At 46.9% G+C, this 19,277-nt stretch overlaps 2 protein-coding genes across 10 annotated transcripts in view; one reads left to right on the top strand and one right to left on the bottom strand.

Annotated features, from left to right (window-relative positions):
- Window positions 1-566: 566 nt before the first annotated feature.
- LOC135116474 (mucin-12-like) lies at window positions 567-16,886 on the bottom strand. 6 transcript variants are annotated; one of them, XM_064033951.1, is made up of 8 exons: window positions 16,759-16,886; window positions 8,252-8,375; window positions 6,921-8,030; window positions 6,684-6,780; window positions 5,908-6,094; window positions 5,258-5,605; window positions 4,364-4,495; window positions 567-4,090 (listed from the first exon to the last, which is right to left on the bottom strand). In XM_064033951.1, the coding sequence occupies exons 2-8, from the start codon at window positions 8,355-8,357 to the stop codon at window positions 1,046-1,048; spliced, it is 5,025 nt and encodes a 1,674-aa protein (XP_063890021.1). In that variant the 5' UTR covers window positions 8,358-8,375; window positions 16,759-16,886; the 3' UTR covers window positions 567-1,045. The 6 variants fall into 6 exon arrangements, with proteins under 6 accessions (XP_063890021.1, XP_063890022.1, XP_063890024.1 ...); XM_064033952.1 differs by lacking the exon at window positions 16,759-16,886 and adding an exon at window positions 12,838-12,941; XM_064033954.1 differs by lacking the exon at window positions 16,759-16,886 and adding an exon at window positions 12,836-12,903 and having other exon boundaries at window positions 5,258-5,602.
- LOC135116476 (cell division cycle and apoptosis regulator protein 1-like) overlaps window positions 16,832-19,277 on the top strand; it is a 20,620-nt gene continuing 18,174 nt past the window's right edge. For 3 of the 4 annotated variants that reach the window (XR_010276355.1, XM_064033959.1, XM_064033957.1), the window contains exons 1-3: window positions 16,832-16,965; window positions 17,917-18,324; window positions 18,452-18,690. Coding sequence is in view for 3 of the 4 variants with exons in the window: in XM_064033959.1 (XP_063890029.1) it covers window positions 17,926-18,324; window positions 18,452-18,690 (638 nt within the window). In the remaining variant the exon portion in view is untranslated. Of the gene's footprint in view, window positions 16,966-17,034; window positions 17,418-17,916; window positions 18,325-18,451; window positions 18,691-19,277 lie in introns of those variants that run through there. The other variant, XM_064033958.1, reaches the window with a different exon arrangement.

Below are 19,277 nucleotides of genomic sequence, written 5' to 3'. Positions count from 1 at the left end.
TCTCGTATTCCCGGACAAACAACAGCTGGTACATGACTTGTATTTATAATGTGACTGGACGTCTTTCTCAGCAGACCAGATCCGCGTGTATTCTCAACTGTTTCAGCATCTTGAGTCGAGATTTTGAACTGGGTCTTGTTGTGGAAGTTACTAGGGTTTTCTCAAATGTTTTCATGATTGCAGTGGTAGTTTACTGGTTCTAGTGGATGGTATTGAGGTTTTTTTAAATGTGTTTTCGTGATTTTAGTGATAGTTTAACAGAGATAAGAAGAGGAAAGCCTGTTGTGAGAGAGAGAGAGAGAGAGAGAGAGAGAGAGAGAGAGAGAGAGAGAGTATACTATGTTGTTAACGGTACTATTTTTTTGGCGCGCGCACGTGTGTGTGTGCGTGTGTGTGTGTGTGTGTGTGTGTGTGTGTGCTGACAGATTGATAGATTGATGTAATGGCTCCTTTACAACGTGTGTGTGTGTGTGTGTGTGTGTGTGTGTGTGTGTGTGTGTGTGTGTGTGTGTGTGTGTGTGTGTGTGTGTGTCCCAGAACACAAGACAATTACAGCACAACACAAAAACAGTTCATCACAGCACATTTATTCAACAAACACAACAAACAACAGATGCACAGCGAAGGGAAAACACAATTAAATAAATAAATAAATAAAAACACGTACTATACACTACGTAGTTGGAAACACTCTAATTATACACAAATAAAAATAAACTACATACCAACAGCTGTGTGTGTGTGTGTGTGTGTGTGTGTGTGTGTGTGTGTGTGTGTGTGTGTGTGTGTGTGTGTGTGTGTGTGTGTGTGTGTGTGTGTAGATACAACTTAATCACGAGCTAGAGTACACCACTACAATAACATAATACTATACACAAACACTATCCCTACAACAACACAGTAATCAAACAGACAGACAGACAGACAGACAGACAGACAGACAAACTATGTAATAAAAATACCAAAAAACATTTACCTTGACCAGTAAGAAATTACAGAACTTCTTTGCACTTCATTCTTTACATGGCCGAACAAGAAAAATACTTTATTTCCCTCTTCTTCGTCTTTTCGCGTCTCCCTTAGGTCGTTTCTTGAAGGAAGAAGACTTAAGAGAATCATTATCGTACTGCATCTTCTTTCTCATCTTCCCATTCTTGCGTTCCTTCACACTAGGGGATTTCTGTACCATTTCCAGGACCTTCGCTTCGTGGGTTAGTCTCCGGTTCTCCTCCTCGGCCTCGTCTCCAAGCTCACGTCTTCGTCTCCTCTTCCCCAAGACAATAGGAACCCAGAGTGGCATAAGAGCTGCCGCCCCATACAAAGCTACCGACCCCACGAAGCGGAAAGCTGACTGCATTTGCTGGTTTGTTGCTCCTATTGTGGATGTAATTCTCTCCATGATCCCTGGTGCTTTGGTGGTGGTGGTGGTGGTGGTGGTAGTGGTGGTGGTGGTAGCGGTGGTGGTAGTGGTGGTGGCAGGGGTTGTTGTTGTGGTTGTGGTGGAGACCGTTCGTGAAGTGGGTCGTGTTCTTCGGGGTCTCGGGGATCTCGTAGTGGTAGTGGGTCGTCGTGTGGTCGTGCGAGGGGTTGTTTGTCTCGGGGGTCGTGTGGTGGCAGTGGTGGTGGGTCGTGATGTGGTGGATCTGACTGTGGTGGTGCGGCGGAGGGTCGTTCGTTTCGGTGGTGGCCAAGTGGTGGTTCTAGGTGTTGTGGTAGAGAGTGATTGTCGCCTGATGATGGTCGTTCTTCTAGTTGGAATTCTAGTTGTAGTGAATTGAGTCGTCCTTCTAGTGACTGGTCGTTTCGTTGTGGTGGGGGTAGTGTTGGCGGGTGTGGTGGAGTCAGGCAGACTATCAGAGTCCTCCATTACTGGGGAGTGAGTGATGTGGATGTGCTCCCCCATCAGGTCCAAATTAATGGGTATTGCTGGCTCCTCCTCCTTCGCTGACGTCTCCTGAGAGGCGGCGCCGTTGAAGTCATGCAGCGCTGAGTAAAGAAAGTTGCTGACCAGGCTCATGTCGGGTGGGGCAGCCTCCTCGCTCATGTCATCTGCGGGCACCATGTCTGAGGGGGGGAGGGAGGCGTCAGGGGAGGGCCGATCAGTGAGTGACGACATGACCTGCGCGATGGACTGGTTCAGGTCGGTGGTGGGCAGCGTGGCCTCGGTGGATCGTTTCGCGGAGGCGGAGTGCTCGGTGGTGGCACCGGGCATCTCCTCCTCAGGCATCCTTAGCATGTGGACACTCCCCGGCCTCTTGTCCTGCGATGCGCCATCCTGCGGAGGCCTTCTGTTCATGCCAACGTCTTTCTTCTTCATCCAGGCGGCGGGGAACTCAGTGTCAGCGCCCTTGTACTTGTTCCCGGTCAGGATGCTGAGCCAGTCGTGCGAGATCGTGTCAGTCTTCGCCACGTCCCTGCGGCGCCGGCGGCCGAGAACAAAGGGCGCCCAGTATGGCCAGAGGGCGGTGGCGAAGGCTATGCCGCTGGGCACGGCGCCGATGGCCACGGCCTTCATCACGTTGTTCATGCCGTCCACCGCGGCTACGGCGTCAGCGGCCATGGTCTTGATGGAAGACAGGGACGACTTCTGCTTGGGCTTCTTACTCTTCTTTTTGCTTTTCTTCACCGGTGTCTGAGGAGCGTCCTCGGCGTCGTCCTGCTGGCTCTGCGGCACGGCAGACCGCGGCGTGGCGGCGTCGTCTGTTATGCTCAACACGTTCTCGTCACGGGATGGTGTGCGCGTGTCTGTATTCACCACCACGAACTGCTGCAGGGGGCTCTGTGGGGGCCGCTGTGGGGCGCTGTGCTGTGGGCGAGGACTGCGGCCTGCTCCGTGGGCCGGGGGCCGCGAGGACGGAGAGCCCTTGGTCTTGGGTAGGAGCAGGCTGCCGTGCCGGCGCAGGAAGGGGAGAGGGTTGCTGGGGACACTGCTGTCGCTGGATGGGAGTAGGGCGGCGGCGGCGTGGGATAGAGTAGAGTATTGGGTGTTGACTGGGCGGGGGATCGTTGCACCGCCCACCTGGGGTGTGGGCGGAGCGTCGACAGGCGGCTCGCTGGGCGGGAAGTAGCTGGTGAGGTTCCCCAGCAAGTTCTTGCGGATGATGCCGCCGATGGTGGCGTTAGTGGAGGGCAGCAACTGCGGCCTGACGACGTCGAACAGCTTGTTGGGCAGCAGGCCGATGACTGACGGTTGCTTGCCCAGGATAGTGTGCACCGAGGTGTTGTACAGAGGCACCACCGGCGGGATGGTGGTGGCGCGCACGAAATCCGGCAGCAAGTTCAGCATTTGGTTGTTGTTGAGCAGGATGCCGCCCGGGTTGAGGTGCGAGGCTGAGACTGCTGGCGGCGACCCGGGAGCGGGGCGGGAAGCGGGGCGGGAAACGGGGCGGGGTATGGCGGGCTTGGGGCGGCTTGGAGGAGCGGCGCCAGGAGGCCTCTTGGGGACACCGTATCCCTGTTGTTGTTGTTGTTGTTGTTGTTGCTGCTGTGGAGACGTCACCGGCTTTTGCTGGTGTTGTGATGGCAGTGGTGATGGTGGTAACGCCTGCTGCTGTCCTTGCTGGTGGTGCGGAGACGCCTCTCCGGGATGCTCATCAGATTCCTGTGAGTGAGGGGATTCACCAGGCGGGTTCGCAGAGTGCACAAGTGGCACGAACGAGGCGGGAGGAAGCATGGTGAAGAAAGTCTTATCTCTCATGGCTTGCGGCGGGGCGGGAGGAGAGCCTGGGAGGTGGGGGCGAGGAATATTAGCCGATTCAGGGCCGGGAAGAGCAGGTAGTAATGGTGGCGATGGTGGCGGCAGCTGACTCTCGCCATCAACACCACCGATGATGTTGATGATGAAGATGTTGACCACGTTGGTTTTGGAGGAGGAGTTGATGTGCAGGTTGTCTCTGCCGCTGCCCACGGTGTTCTGCAACAAGGTGTCCACCACGGAGCCTTGCGGGCGGGGAACGCGGCCCGTGCTGGCGCCGCTGAACACTACCTCGGAGCCCAGCAGCCTGTTCAGCGTGGACTCCAGCTGGCCGCGGTCCGGGATGGTGGAGTTGAGCACCTTGACCGTCGCCTCCTGCCCAGGGCTCTCCACGACCTGAAACACATAGCGCTCAGTCAGTAACTACACACACACACATCACTTGCCAAAAAATTAATTAACAAATTTTATGTGCAATTTTTTTTTCCCTTCCTTTTTTCCAATAGTTTCTTTTTATATGCAAAAACCAAAAGGAAAAAAAAATATTTCACTTGCATCAAGCTATTGCTATGTAGAATATAAATACCAATCTAGCATAACATGAATTTGCTTAAAGATTCCTGTATGACCAAATATATTAACAGGACTCAAGGTTGTGAAGAGAAACACCTGCGCTACGGCCTCCTGGATGGCGACAGGCTGCGAGGCGGCAGCGTGAGCGACAGCAGCGTCCACCACTTGCCTCAGCGCCTCAAGGTTGTGTACTGACGAGACTGTGGTGTTGAGGAGCATTGCGTCCACCTGCAGGCACGATTTGACGCTTAGGGCGTGGCAGGGGGAGAGGAAGTTTGTGGAATATATATATATATATATATATATATATATATATATATATATATATATATATATATATATATATATATATATATATATATATATATATATATATACAAGGACAATAGTAGGAAGAAAGTTTAGGGGATATGCACTAAGTTGTGTTTTGGAGTGTTTACGTGGCTCTAGAGATAATCATGCATCATTTTTAGGAAAAGTATATGTTCGGATTATATGGGAATCCACTCTGGCCTTCGGAAGTTATAAAAGAAACAGCGCGCTCAGTGTGGCAATAATGTGAATTAGACGAGGAAAAGGGTGGCTTATTATAATTTAAGGGACTACAAATAAAGGGAGTTAAAATAAGACGAAGATAAAGGAGTGTGTTAACGCTCGGGGAACACGCGGCGCATGCGGGGAGGAACGCAACCTGGTGCACACAACACAGCACACAACACTAATACGGCTTGAATCATCCCTTATCCCTTTTTTTACGCCGTTTCTTTTAACATGTATTGTCCTTTAGAACGTCCACGTTTGACAATAAAAAGTGTGCGTGCGTGCTTGCGTGCGTGCGCGCGCGCGCGCTCACCTGAACATCTGACAACACTTGTACAGAAGGGTGTGACTGTTCCCCGGTCAAATTCGTGTGTGTGTGTGTGTGTGTGTGTGTGTGTGTGTGTGTGTGTGTGTGTGTGTGCGCGCGTGTGTGTGTGCGTGCGTGCTCACCTGGGCATCTGACAGGACTTGTACAGAAGGGTGTGACTGTCCCCCGGTCAAATTCTTGGTGATGACAATGTTAAAAGTGTCCACCTCATTTTTATCTGCCACCTCCTCCTCCTCCCCCTCCTCCTCCTCTTCTACCTCCTCCTGCTGCTTCCCTCCCTGAAGTAGCATCTGCTGCTGTCTGTACCACTGTTCCATCAGCACCTGCTCCAGCAGCCTCTGTGCCTCTGGTCTGTGTCTCAGCATTTGCTGCACAATCATCTGTGTCTGTGGGTTGCTCTGCGCGATGTGGTAAAGGTACTGGTGGAGCTGCTGGGCCAGGTGCTGCTGCTGCTGCTGCTGCTGCTGCTGCTGCAATGGAGGCAAGAATGAGAAATGGAAACATCATGTTTATAAGGACAGTAAAAAAATAATAAAAAAGACTTTAGTTTCTATGGTCGGTATTCATAAACGTTTCGCTCTCACCACGACTCTTTTCAGAGGCCACAGAGATGGCTAGCCGAGTTCTCAACATTTCTTCTGTTAATAATGCAGAAATCTTGTTAATTTGCCACTAGAATCCCAGAAACATCCTTAAAAACCCCCATGCAACTTCAACTAAAGCCTTTTGAAAGAAGTGGAGGTGCGGCGCATAAGTGTTTCAGAATCCTTACTTGTGCCTGGGAATGCACTGCTGAAGGGATCTGCTGGTGGTGGTGAAGGTGGTGCTGGTGGTGGTATATGTGTGGCGGTAAACGGGAGTGAGGCGGCAAGCGGCCGAGGAGTGGCAAGCGGTCAGGATAAGAAGAGTAGGCTGCCGGTGTAGGCGAGTGCCCCTTCAAGGCCACCTGTACTCCCGGCCTGTGGCGAGGAAAGGCACGTGCGTTTATTTTACAAGGCTAACTTTCTACTTTCTTGCGCTAATCTGCCACAAACATTACAGTCGTCGTCCACCTGTTTTATGTTGGCTAAGGGAACCACTAGTCACGCCTTCTGCCCACCTCAATTCTTCTTCCTCCACTTCCTCCTCGCCTATTTACAGCCTACGTTTTCGTTTGTTATTCCGTCCGTAGGTTGATTCATCCTCCTCTCCTTCTATCTACAGCCTACATTCTTATCTCCTACTAATCCTTCTTTCCTATTCACAGCTTACCTCCTCATCTCCTGCCTTCCTTCCCTCGTATTCACAACCTACCTACTCATCTTCCATTTCTTATTTCCCGCTACTCCTCCTTCTCTCCCTTCACTTGACTTATTAGCTCACTCAGTTTACCTCTTATCTTTTCCATCTCACAACCTCCTCCTCCATTTTCCTTATCCTCCTCATCATCTCATGCACCTTGCCTCCTTCTCCTATTACATTATTTCCTCCTACTTTTCCTTCTTTCCCTTTATTTTCTACTTTTCATTAATCATATGTCTTCTCTTCTCCTCCTCCTCCTGTGCCCACCTCACATAGCCTGTTTCCTCTCCTCTCTCGTCCTCGGCCTCCTTAACTGACGGGCGCGTAGAGGTGTATAGCTGGTCACTCCCGGTTTGGTCTTGTCCTGCGGCCAGAGAGAAACTTTACTGACTCACTCTCTCTCTCTCTCTCTCTCTCTCTGCATGTCACACACTTTCAAACGGATTAACTGAAGGAAAAACAGTGATAAAGTGATGATGATGGTGATAATGACGGTGTACTCACTCTGGCTAGCCTCTGTCGTCGCCCTCTTCACCATCATCTCCAGGGCGGTAGGGGTCCTTGGTTTTGCTCCCTGCCACACCATGCCCGGTACATCCCATGCCCCCTCCCTCTTCTCCTCGGCCTCTTTCTCTACTTCCTGTGTCCAAGTTAACTCCGTGACCTCAGTAGGATCCCACAGGTGTTCCGTCCCCTGTGGGAGATCAATGGCGTCCCCAGGAGTGTTCTTAATCTCAGGGGACGTTGTGGTAGTCGTATCTCCATCTTTCACATCCTCCTGTATTCCCTCGCTCTGAGCATCCTCCTTTTGTTGTTCTCCCTTTTGTTTTGTTTCCAAGGGTGTGCCATACTCCCCCGTGGTATTTATCATCTGTAGGGGCGTCCCAGTGGAATAAAAGTCCTTCTCCTCTCCTTCCCCTTGCCTCTCTACCCCAGGGACACCGTCAGGGAAGGATATCCGTGTCATGAGAACGTTGTGGTCCCCCTGGCTTTTCTGGTCGGTCGGTAAGGCGTATTGTGTCACCACCACGGGGACGTCCCTCTCTTTGCCCGGCCCTTGAGGCACAGAGTAGCGTCTTACCACCATCGGGGAGGCCAAGGGTGTGTCTGGGTGCTGAGGGAGTAATGGCCCCAGACGGTCACCCACCGGCACGCCATCCCCGCCCCTCTTTGGAGTACTGGCGAGGAGGGCGTTGACAGCCTCCGCCAGTGGTGTGTCGTCGGATATGGCCCGCGCCTCGTCAGTGTCCAGAATACTTGCTTCGGTACCTGGATCAACTGCTTGGTTATTTAGAACTACTGCTTGATTGCCTGGAACAGATGCTCGGTTGCCTGGAACAGCTCCTTGGTTGCCTGGAATAGCTGTTTGGTTCCCTGGAATAGCTGCATCGGTGCCTAGAACAGTTGTCTCGGTGCGTAGAAAAGCTGTTTGAGTGCCAGAAATAGCTGCTTGGATGTCTGGAACATGGGTTTCATTGTCTGGAGCATTTGTTTCTAGATGTGGAACAGATGTTTGGGTGCCAGGAACAGCTATTTCTGTCCCTGGAACAGCTGTTTCGGTGTCTGGAACAGCTGGCTTGGTGTATGGAATAGCTGCTTCGGTGTCTAGAACAGCTGCACCACCACCAATAACAGAAGCGTTAAAACTTGTTTGGAGAAAAGATTGTTCCAGTTGTTATTTTACTTCTAATTAAAGAATGAATAACTGTCTCTCGAACTATGTACATATCTATCTGTCACTTTATTAATCTATATATCTATCAGCCTGTCTCACTGTTTATCTGTCCATCTATCTGTCTGTCTGTTTCATTATCCACCTCTCAATGAGTACATACCAGTGAGTTCCTCAGAGGTTGCGAGGGAGATTATCCACAGAGCGAAGATCGTCCTCACATAAGAGAGTCTCCACCTTGAGGCCCACGAAGTCCTCTCGCTGGCCATCCTCTCTCACTCTCTCACCTGCAGTAAAAGTAGTAGTAGTAGTAGTAGTAGTAGTAGTAGTTGTTGTTGTTGTTGTTGTTGTTGTTGTTGTTGTTGTTGTTGTTGTTGTTGTTGTAGCAACAGCAGCAGCAGCAACAACAGTAAAAGTTTTGTCGTTATTTTATTTCGTCCTACTTGTCTTCCAGCGTCTGTCTCTCATTTCTGCTCTTCCTGTCAAATATTGGCTTAACGGCAGCACGCGCCTGTGACAGTCATCAGTGGCCAGAGTGGCGGGAATAGTGGTGGTGGAGGTGGTGGCGATGCGCGCCAGATCAGTCTTGTGTGCAGTAATGGCTGAGCATCCCTGACTGCCCTTTCAGCCCCATAAGTTTCCAAAGCAAGCTATGCACCAATTAGCTACTATAGTTAGAAGAAAACCTGTGTGTTCTTGAGTATGTCTGTTGTCTTTATTTTAGGCAACGGTGACAATGGGAGTAGTAGTAGTAGTAGTAGTAGTAGTAGTAGTAGTAGTAGTAATAGTAGTAATTGTAGTTGTAGTAGTAGTAGTAGATGTAAGAGACCGAATCACATCATAAAAATAAAAAAAACAACAGTAACGAATATTAGTAACAGAAGTACAGCACATAGTAACAACAGCAATAATTATAACAATAACATGAGTATCTATGGTGTTATCAGGCAGCGAGTGTTCCCGGCATGAATGACGCAGTGAGTACAAACAGGCGGGGAGTCACATTACCGCCTAAGCTGGTGGTGCCTTTAGTGGTCCATGCCATTGAGTGCCGTTACGGGGCTGCGTGAGGAGGGGCGGAGGGAGTGTGTTGGGGAAAGCGTGAGTCCACGCATTCTCTCACGCCAGCCCTGCCTCCCTCTTCCCTCCCTCCTTCCTTCCTGGTGTTACATGTGTTTATTCAGTCTTTTTTTTTTTTTTTTTCCTCCACCTTTGCTTTGTTCTATTGTATCATCGTGACCTAAACTCCTTGGCTGGATGGAGATGAGTGGGGAAGCTCAGGAGAGGCTACGTATGTTGATGATGATGAGTTGAACGGCTTTCTTTCACTTTACTTTCTAAATGAATTTCATATTTTCTACAACGTCACGAGAGAGAGAGAGAGAGAGAGAGAGAGAGAGAGAGAGAGAGAGAGAGAGAGAGAGAGAGAGAGAGAGAGCGTTGAACAGATGACTGCATTCATTATTTACACGTCTCGTCCTCACCAACCTTCAGTAAACACCCACCCACACACAAACACACACACACACACACACACACACACACACACACACAGACACACGCGGAAGCACTGTATGAATCTACTCTTCTTTGTATACTAGATAGATAGTATATACGCTCTACTCCTACTACTGCCAATACTACTAAAACCACAACAAAGAATATCGCGTTTCCTTGACTGTTTCCTTCGGCCTCACTGCGCAGAGGGACGAGGCGAAGCGCGGCGCGTGGCCTCGGCACAGCGCCTCGTCTGACCCACATCCAAGGCGCCGGCAACACTTGACACGCCGTAACAGAACATTCTCACCTACAAAATTACGCCGGAGGTGACACATCGGGCTTCGTCACACATTCAACGCGTAGAGAAGAATGACATGCATATAAGGGGAAAGACAGGAAGATAATATAAGTAACGGTTTCGGACTGGACGTTAGAGAACCCAAGAAGTGAGACCGAGTTTTCTCTAGCCTATCCTGTCATGGGAGATAAGTTTTACGGTAAAGGCAATGTTTACTGCAGTTATCCTCAAGATGTGGTGTGAATACGTCATGGATACAAAATTAAGCAAATGAAGATGGCATGGATATAAGGGAAAGATAATTTAATAACGGTTTCGAATGTACGCATGTCTGTTTGGCTTCGCTGCTTCAGTTCTATTCTTGGGTTGTCTTGCCTTGTCTATCATGGGAAAGGCTTTTGATGGTTACGGTAATGTTCACACTGCAGTTTTCCACATGTTATGGCAGCCGCGGTGTTAATTAAGTACGTCAAGGGTAATTACGTATTATACAGTTCCAACATAATCTAAACATAAGTTACGTTTCTTTTCTTTTTCTTTATTATTTTTGAGTATATATAGTACGTAAATTTATTTGAAGTTATGACTGAGAAATGGCACAACTTCTACATCGTCCTCTCGATCCACCCCCCCAACTCTCTCTCTCTCTCTCTCTCTCTCTCTCTCTCTCTCTCTCTCTCTCTCTCTCTCTCTCTCTCTCTGTTTGAACATTTATCTTACTGATTATAAAAACAATAATGCAAATTCAGTCCTACACATTCATGAATTTATACATCTCACTACACAAAGGAAAGCTGCAGCGCCGTAACTCAACGAAAAACAATAGAAAATATCCAGGAGAAAGTCCAGATAGGCAAGGAGGCGAGGAGATCAGAATTATAACATGTAACTTCCATCGTTAATACCCAAGAGGAAGTTATAGCACCATAACTCAATGCAAAACAATACAACAGGCCTCGGAGGAGGTTACATACGGAAGAAAACAAGGAGAGCAGAATTATAGTATCTAACTTCCATCACCAATACTCAAGAGGAAGTTACATCATCATAACAACTAATATATATATATATATATATATATATATATATATATATATATATATATATATATATATATATATATATATATATATATATATATATATATATATATATATATATATATATATATATATATATAGTACATCCAGGAGAAAGCCCAGGCGGTAGCATCGCAGTAACTCAATGAAAAACAACAAATATACCCAGGAGGAGGGCTCAATAGGGAAGGAGGCGAGAAGAGCAGGAGTAACAGTATTCCTTGCCCGTGGTGATGTGGGTGACGCGGGCATCGCTGGACTGTGCCTCTGTTCCCTGCTGGTAGTAACTGTCTGAGCGCCCGTGAGCGAAGATAAGTGGATGGCTGACTTACAACAGAATAGCAGTGTCCTGGCTAAGGTAACTGTATTATTGTGTTTCTCACGCACTTTGGTTAATGTTCCTACCAGTAGCAGAGTGAGAAAGTTTTGATTAATCTTTTTCCCTTTCTCTTCGCCTGTTAGTAAGCATGACCTATATTGTTGATCGCGTGCTGGTGATATAGGAAAGAATGGTCTCCAGACTCTCTCTCATGATGTGGCCATTATTGTTTTCTTTGCTCCTTAAGGTGGTAGTACTAGCCTAATAGAAATGGTATTAGTACCTAGTTGTACCTAACACCATCACCACCACCATCTCAATCACTAGAATCTTCATAAACACCAAAAGCACTAGCAATACCAAGTAACAACTGGTAGGAGCACAAGCACCAAGCAACAAAGCTATGATGAGGTTTTGCTGCGCCGTGTGCCAGGAGTCAGCACTTGGCCTGAACCTGTGGTAACACCTTTCGCCCTGTGACACAGGGTTAAGTGTAACATCCGGATTTTAAACAGCCATAGCCTCTCATAAAGTCATAAGGTTATTTCCAGAGGTCACAGAGATAATAAAACAAGTTCCCAAGCGTGTTTTTCCTTTTGATAATGTGGAATACTTCTCAAATTGTCACCAGAACCATTCAAATACTCGAAAATCCAAATGAAATCATTTACAACGTCTTGTGAAGATGAAGACAAACAATTGAGAGTGTGATCCCTGGTCATCACACTTCATTACTTTAATTTCCATAGGTTCACTACATTGGGGATGTGTATGGCCCCTAGGACCTCTATACCACACAGTATCAGTAGCGTTGAAGGTAATAATGGGAATGAAATCTGATGTCATTCACCTTAGTGTTATTAGGTTTTTCTTTCCTCTGCCCACTCCCTCGTTCACCGTTCCAGTCTTGTCGTGTCACTTCAGAATAGTCAGGTTGTTTCAAGGGATTATTTTAAAGTTATATTAATTATAATTCGCTCTTTCTTTCTTTCAGACCTTCATGCACCGTTTCACTTTTTTCTCTTTTCGCCCTCTTCTCACCATCCAATATTATCAGTTTGTTTTCAAGGTCAAACGTATGATAAACTGTGCTTTTTTTTCAAATTTCTGAACGCAATACCAACACAATATTTCATGAAGTGTCTTTTTTTCTATCAACAGTAGTCACCATTACTGTGAATCTTACACTCAAATACACAGCCTAGCCAATTGTTCTGTCGAGGAAAGTACTTGTCGCCCTTCGCTTGTCACGCTTGAACAATATAGGATCTTTTCCGGTCTAATCCGTATACTATTTTTGGGGAACACTGCGAGACGTAAAATGTATAAGAATAAGCATTGCCACACACACACACACACACACACACACACACACACACACACACACTTATGTACTATAAAACTAACATACGGAAGAGCATTGCTACACACGCACTAAAGGAAAACTAACCTAACATGCGAAGATAAAGCGATAAGAAGCATATGAATGTATCTCAGGTTCTATGTATTATAACTACACACACACACACACACACACACACACACACACACACGTCAGATAGCCTTATCAGCTTAGCCGTGGCGTGCACTGAGAAAGGAAGCGAGGAACTATGCGTGGCGCGGCGGCCGGAGCGCGGTGGCAACTTGTCTTACATTCCCACTTCCTCGCGTCTTCCCTCTACTGGCAACCTTACGTGTGTGTGTGTGTGTGTGTGTGTGGCGACCGTACCTACACACCGTTACCCAGCGCCATGCTCCCTGGTTTTCATGGGTTTTATGATGGTCAACTTTCTGCAGAGAGGAAGGCTAAACCGTTCATCATCCGCATGGATCCCATATCTTTCTTGTGCTCTTGTTTGTGTTTTAAGTGTTATTGTTGACTTTTTACCATTAAATTATTTTTTCTCGTATTGGGTAACAAAAACAAGAAATTAACTTCATGGGAAAATACATAATTGTGTTGCAATGTAATTACGAAATAAAGATGAGACGTATTTTATTTTTCCATATTTCCAGTTCTGAAGCCATTAAATAGGTCAATTTAAAGTATACTTGAAGCTTGCACAAGCTTAAATCAAAGCTTCTACAAGGTGTAAGGGAAGCGTATTTAAAGCTCCTCAATATAGTTTATTTGCAGCTTACGCAAACCTGAAATTGACAATGGAATGATGTTTTTAGAACATAAATTAGGCAATATTGAGATTTGTTTCATGACGTTTGTAAGCTTATAGGAAATAAAAAAAATAGTTTAATGAATTAAAATTATGGGTCTCTCTCTCTCTCTCTCTCTCTCTCTCTCTCTCTCTCTCTCTCTCTCTCTCTCTCTCTCTCTCTCTCTCTCTCTCTCTCTCTCTCCATCAATTTATTCACTCATCTATCCACTCAGCCTCACAGCCTCCAACAGGGTTTGGCGCACGCAGGTTGTCTCCCGCCGATGTAGCCAGCACTATATTGCGAGTCATGCGTACAATCTGATGGAGAGGGATACGCTGACGGAGAAAGCGAAGGAGGGTAAACATACCAGAATTAGATGAGGGAAAAATGGAAGGAAGGAAGGAAAGGTAGGAGTGTATGGAAGGGTAGATACCCAGCATTGTTTTACGGGTCCTGTGAACAATCTGACGGAGTGAGATACACTAAGGGAGTGAGTACAGAAAGATAAACATAGCAGAGTTAGATGAGAGAGAGAAATGGAAGGAAGAAAGAAAAAGTAGAGGGAGAAAGGAAGGAAAAGGAGGGAGATGGACGTAGATGATGAGAAGGAAGAAAAATGGAGATGTAGAAATTAAAACAGAAGAGGAAAGCCATATAAAAATACAAATATTCTCCCTCCCTCCCTCTCTCTCTCTCTCTCTCTCTCTCTCTCTCTCTCTCTCTCTCTCTCTCTCTCTCTCTCTCTCTCTCTCTCTCTTTCACACCTTCTCCGCGGGCAGGCTAATTATGGGCACTGCTTTCTCCACCCTGTCCAGACCGCGACAGGGCCACTCATCTAGGGCCATCCACCCGCCCACGTGCTTGACCAAAGGGTTGGCCAAGAGCAGGACCCCAGTCGCGGCCATTCTCACGCTCCTCTCGACCGCTCTCAACGCCCCCCTCACCCCACCACCCCCCCACCCCACCACCACGTAGCTCTGACGGAGGCGGTGAAGGAAGGCACAGTAAATATTAGAAGATCTTTTTGGTTTTTGGTGTGTAATGAATGTGGTGGTGGTGGTGGTGGAGAGGACAGTGGGAGGAGGAGGAGGAGGAGGAGGAGGAGGAGGATAAGAACAAGAGCATGAGAAAGACCAGGAGAAATGTGTGTGTGTGTGTGTGTGTGTGTAACAAGTCTAACAACGAACATTCACCTGACACAGATATATATATATATATATATATATATATATATATATATATATATATATATATATATATATATATATATATATATATATATATATATATATATATATATATATTGATTTATGTTTTACTAGTGAGAGTGAGTGAGAGTAGGAATGGTGAAAGGTACTATAAATAGTGAGTGCGCATGGTGAGAGGTATAGTGAGTGGTGATTGTGACAGACTAGCTGCTAGAATTAGGATTAATTGATAATGTTATAGCTAAAAGTTAGGAGCATTCCTTCACAACACGTTCAGACATGCCTTTTTCTTTCTTGGTTTGTGGCCTGCCCAGACAAAAGCCGACACTGACCCGCCTCAAGTAATCGCGCCCTGAGGCTGATCCCATAGATCATCCAGCAGGCCGAGTAAATGGATCCACGAGTACCGACGGTGGCCGACCCTGCACAGCTCTGATCACTAGTTATTAACAAAAGGAAACAAACAGTGGTACTTTGCCTCACCCTTGTCTCCTCCAGGAAGCCAGTGTTGTGTGTTTACTGGCTAATAAGAGAGAGAGAGAGAGAGAGAGAGAGAGAGAGAGAGAGAGAGAGAGAGAGAGAGAGAGAGAGAGAGAGAGAACATTTCAATATAAAATGCTGTCAGTTAATAAATAATATATGGTGATATCATTCACTTGATCTCACTCAGAAAGTTATTGCCATGAAAACCTATACATCTTGCACTATGACTAAGATTTTCACTGTTGACATTATGGTCCACTGAGTATATAGATAAGGCGGTGAACGCAGGGAGGGTTAGCAGTTTTTATTTTTATTAGGAGGACGCGTGCGTAGAGCTGCCGTCAATACCGCAGAACTGCCAAGACCACCTTTGGGCTATTTCTGGGCCGCCGCGGGAAGCTTGAACGCACCTCATAGAAACGTGCGCTCTCTTCTCTTTTGGTTAGTTTTGCACGAAACTTACCTGTTTACTTCATGGCTCATTTGAACTGCTAAGCTTCTTTCTTTAGGAATCTTTATATCTCCTTTAACTAACTAGGTTCTTCCTCCGACAGTTGTTTCGTTTTCTTTCTCAAATCTTTATATTCATACAGTTTCATCCACCGCTTTCTTCTTATTCCTGCCCTGCACTTCCGTTTCCATCACTCTTATTTCTGCATTACATGAAAGCAGTCGCTTAAAGCACACTTTCCATGGGCAGCGGATTTGATAAACTCTATCTGACGATGTTTATCATATACAAGTTTTGTTCGCGCGAGATAACTAGAATAAAATATAATCCCGTACAGAATACATTGATAGCTGCTCCTGCTCCTGTTTGTTTCTGTCATGTACTACATAAGTACTCTCACGTATGAATAATAAGTATTATAATGCAAGCAGTGTACGTTGCTATTAATAGTAGGACGGGGGTGGTAACTCTTCCTAGCTGTCTTCTCAAAAACCTCACATAACACTCGTATATTTTGCCGATACTGACCACAACTTGCCTTGTTATAAAGAAAGGCTCGCTTGCCTCAGAATTACGTGTCTAGACGTCTGTGTTCCCGCACTTTTTTTTCTTTTTTTTAGTTTCTGCCAAGTAGAACAAGTATTACCGTCATGTCTTTCAAGATCTGCGCATATGCTATCAGCGGTGTCATTCATCTCAGCTTTATGATGATTATATCTCATCGTTTTTTCTGTGTGTGGTTCCCTCATTTAGAGCAGCTGATACTGTCATTCAGCTTTCCATAGCATTACCTGTTCATTCAATCTGCTACGTCTCTTAGCATTATTTACCCGTGTAACACTTAATTTAGATCATTGTTCTGTATGAGTCTCATTGCTTATCAGCAAAAAAAAAAAAAAAAAAAAAGAATCCCTTGTCTCTGCAAACAGTCCTCCCTGCAGCACCATACAGCACTAGTGGAAGATATCAGGTTTTTAATACTGTTCTCATTGTTGTAGTCATTGATGAACAAGGATGCTGTTCTAACGGTAGTAGAGAAAAGCATGAAAATCAGATTTTATCATCCCTGTCGCCTCTGAAAAATAGTCTCCCCTGCATTTTTCCTTATTCTGGTCAAAGTATAACAAAGACTGCATCATCAGTAGTAGAAAAGCCTATGAAAACCAGACTTATCATACCTGTGGTTCTGAAGACAGGCCCCCAAACAGCCACACAGCCATACACGGGCGGCGTTGGGCTAGAAGCAGCGTGGTGGCGGCCTCGCGGGCGTCGGGGCGGCCAGCGCTGGGGGCCGCGGTGGCAACATTGAGCGCCTCGCGGTCGCCATATTGCCAGGCAGGACGTGTGACTCCCCGAACAACTTACCGAAATACTGGGGGAGTTCTGTGAGTTACAATTCCTGAGTTAACTCTACGTGATGAACTACCCTACCTTGTCCACTGCTGGGTGTCTGAAGGATGCAGGGGGCCTGGGTGCGGCGTAGTGTTGTGTTAAATAAGGAGTTCAGTTTGTAAACAATGAAGGAATGTCGGCCCGTGAAAGGGACAACATTTTGGTTCCGTGCTGGGATCTTTAAATTTCCTGTCCCTTTCGTGTTGGTTTTTGTTGACATCGGTGCTTGGCTGGTTCAGGATTGCGAGGCTGGTGTGTGTGTGGGTTATCTGAAAAGGGAAGAGGAGGACACAGGGTTGCTGGGAGTGCCTGCGTGGCTCCTCCACTGTAGGGAGGCAGGGCCACTTGCCAGGCCCATTGGGATGGGTTCGGGGCTGCTTGGCTGTACCATTTTCACCTGTACCTCAGTGCTGCTGTAGATTGCTTGGCCAGTAAGATATTTGAGGTAAAAGATGCTTAGGATGTCTAGTTTAGGCTGGAAAATGTCATACTTTATTAGGTACTCGTGGAGAATTAGGGTCCCGTGCTAGGTGGCCCCGCGGCCTGCCGGCATGAGATGCCAGTTAAGCATTTATGTTACCATTCTCTCTCTCTCTCTCTCTCTCTCTCTCTCTCTCTCTCTCTCTCTCTCTCTCTCTCTCTCTCTCTCTCTCTCTCTCTCTCTCTCTCTGGCACCTCATAGCGGCAGGCAGCAGGCCCAGCAAGTGCAATACTGCATCACCAGGTAGCCTCACCCACTCGGCTTTACTATACAATAGTATAAGCCTAAAGATGCTTAGGTTGTAACATCTATTGACTATTAGTTATTGAGGACATAACTATGCTGCCATTGTCAATAAATCTGTTGGTATTTTTCAAGGATAGTGTATTGTCTGTGTTGAAGGATGCATTCATTGTTATCTGAGTGTCCTGCAAAGCCTGACTGCTGCTGCTGCTGTTTACAGCAAGACACGATGGCACAGTTTGGCGCTGGCAAGGCACCTCCACCATGGCAGCAGCGACCCCAGACCACCCCTCAGCTGCAGCCGTCCCTCCTGGGTCAACACCCCTCAGCGCCCAGTCAACAGCTGGTGCTGGGAGGCGCCCCGCAGCAGCCCCAGTATGCTCCAGTCCAGCAGAGCATGATCCAGCCCCCAGGCCTGGGTGGGCTGCAGACACTTGGCCAGCCGACCATCACACAACAGACCATTGGCCAGCCAGCAGGTGGTGGGAGCCTGATGGGCCAGCCACCCATGACTCAGGCCCTACAGCCACCAAGTCTGGTCAACCCAGCACAGATCTCCAGTGCTCAAATGCAGCCACAGATGCAGCCACAGCCTCAACCACAGCCACAGCCACAGCCACAGCCTCAGGTCAGTAATGTACAGTGTTATTGCAGTATCTGAGCTTTGAGTGATAAATTATTGGTGCGTTTTAGGGATACTTATTTTGTAATCTTGTGCAGTGAACAGTGGGAAATAAATCATCATGTTTGTTCAGGTGACAGCAGTGACATACCCTACCCCCCGGGCCTTGGCACCCCCCGGGGCCTTCAACCCTGCAGCCACCCCAAGCAATTTGGCTACGATCGCCACCAACTTGCAGACCAACCTGCAGAACAGCATAGCCAATAGCAACACAGGCCAGCAGCCTCAGAAGCAGCGAGTGTTCACCGGCACCATCACCAAGTTGTGTGCCGACTTTGGCTTTGTGGATGAGGATGTGTTCTTCCAGACAAGGCAAGCATGGTGGTGTTGGAGGAGACCTCTCAGGCCAACACTGAGTCCATTCAGTGGGAGGAATAAGCTCCACCTTCATATACTAAGGAACTGTCAGTCATATACATTCTATTCTTCTGGTGTATGGCTTGACAGATCTCTCACTAACTTATAGATAGTAATGACAGGTTAACATACAGACTCCAGTGTGTACAGTCTGCACGAAAAGTTACCGTGTCAATAATTTTTGGTTGCTTGTTTCCTGTCTTATCACAAAAAAACTAACAAATTTTAACTCCATTCAGTATTTATTTCTTGATTACCTTTCTGAGACATTTTGGTACACTGTCAGCTAAATTTTGAAGTGTCGCAGGCTTGAATTTTGCTCAACATTTGCGAAGCTCTTTTTTTCCAGCTTGGAGAGAGTGGAGGTGTCACAGTCTTATAACTTAGCCTTAATTACAGCCCATAAATTCTCTACTGGAGAAATATCTGGTGAAATACCAGGCCAATCTTTTATAGGGTTGACTCCAGAGTTAACTAGTAATTCTTTAAAAATTTTACCAGTATGGACTGGTGCCCTATCTTGTTGAAAAATTTTTGCTTTT

Source organism: Scylla paramamosain, chromosome 31, assembly GCF_035594125.1.
Source record: "Scylla paramamosain isolate STU-SP2022 chromosome 31, ASM3559412v1, whole genome shotgun sequence".
NCBI classification, from domain to species: domain Eukaryota; kingdom Metazoa; phylum Arthropoda; class Malacostraca; order Decapoda; family Portunidae; genus Scylla; species Scylla paramamosain.
The sequence above is the reverse complement of the archived record's forward strand: the minus strand, read 5'-3'. Positions and strand labels throughout refer to the sequence as shown.

Coding starts and splice junctions, on each gene's coding strand:
- LOC135116474 (XM_064033951.1), bottom strand. CDS start 8,357: ATGGCCAGCGAGAGGACTTCGTGGGCCTCAAGGTGGAGACTCTCTTAT. Junction 8,031..8,251: donor AACCTCTGAGGAACTCACTG/GTATGTACTCAT, acceptor GTGGTGGTGCAG/CTGTTCTAGACACCGAAGCA. Junction 6,095..6,683: donor GAGGAAACAGGCTATGTGAG/GTGGGCACAGGA, acceptor TCCTCGCCACAG/GCCGGGAGTACAGGTGGCCT.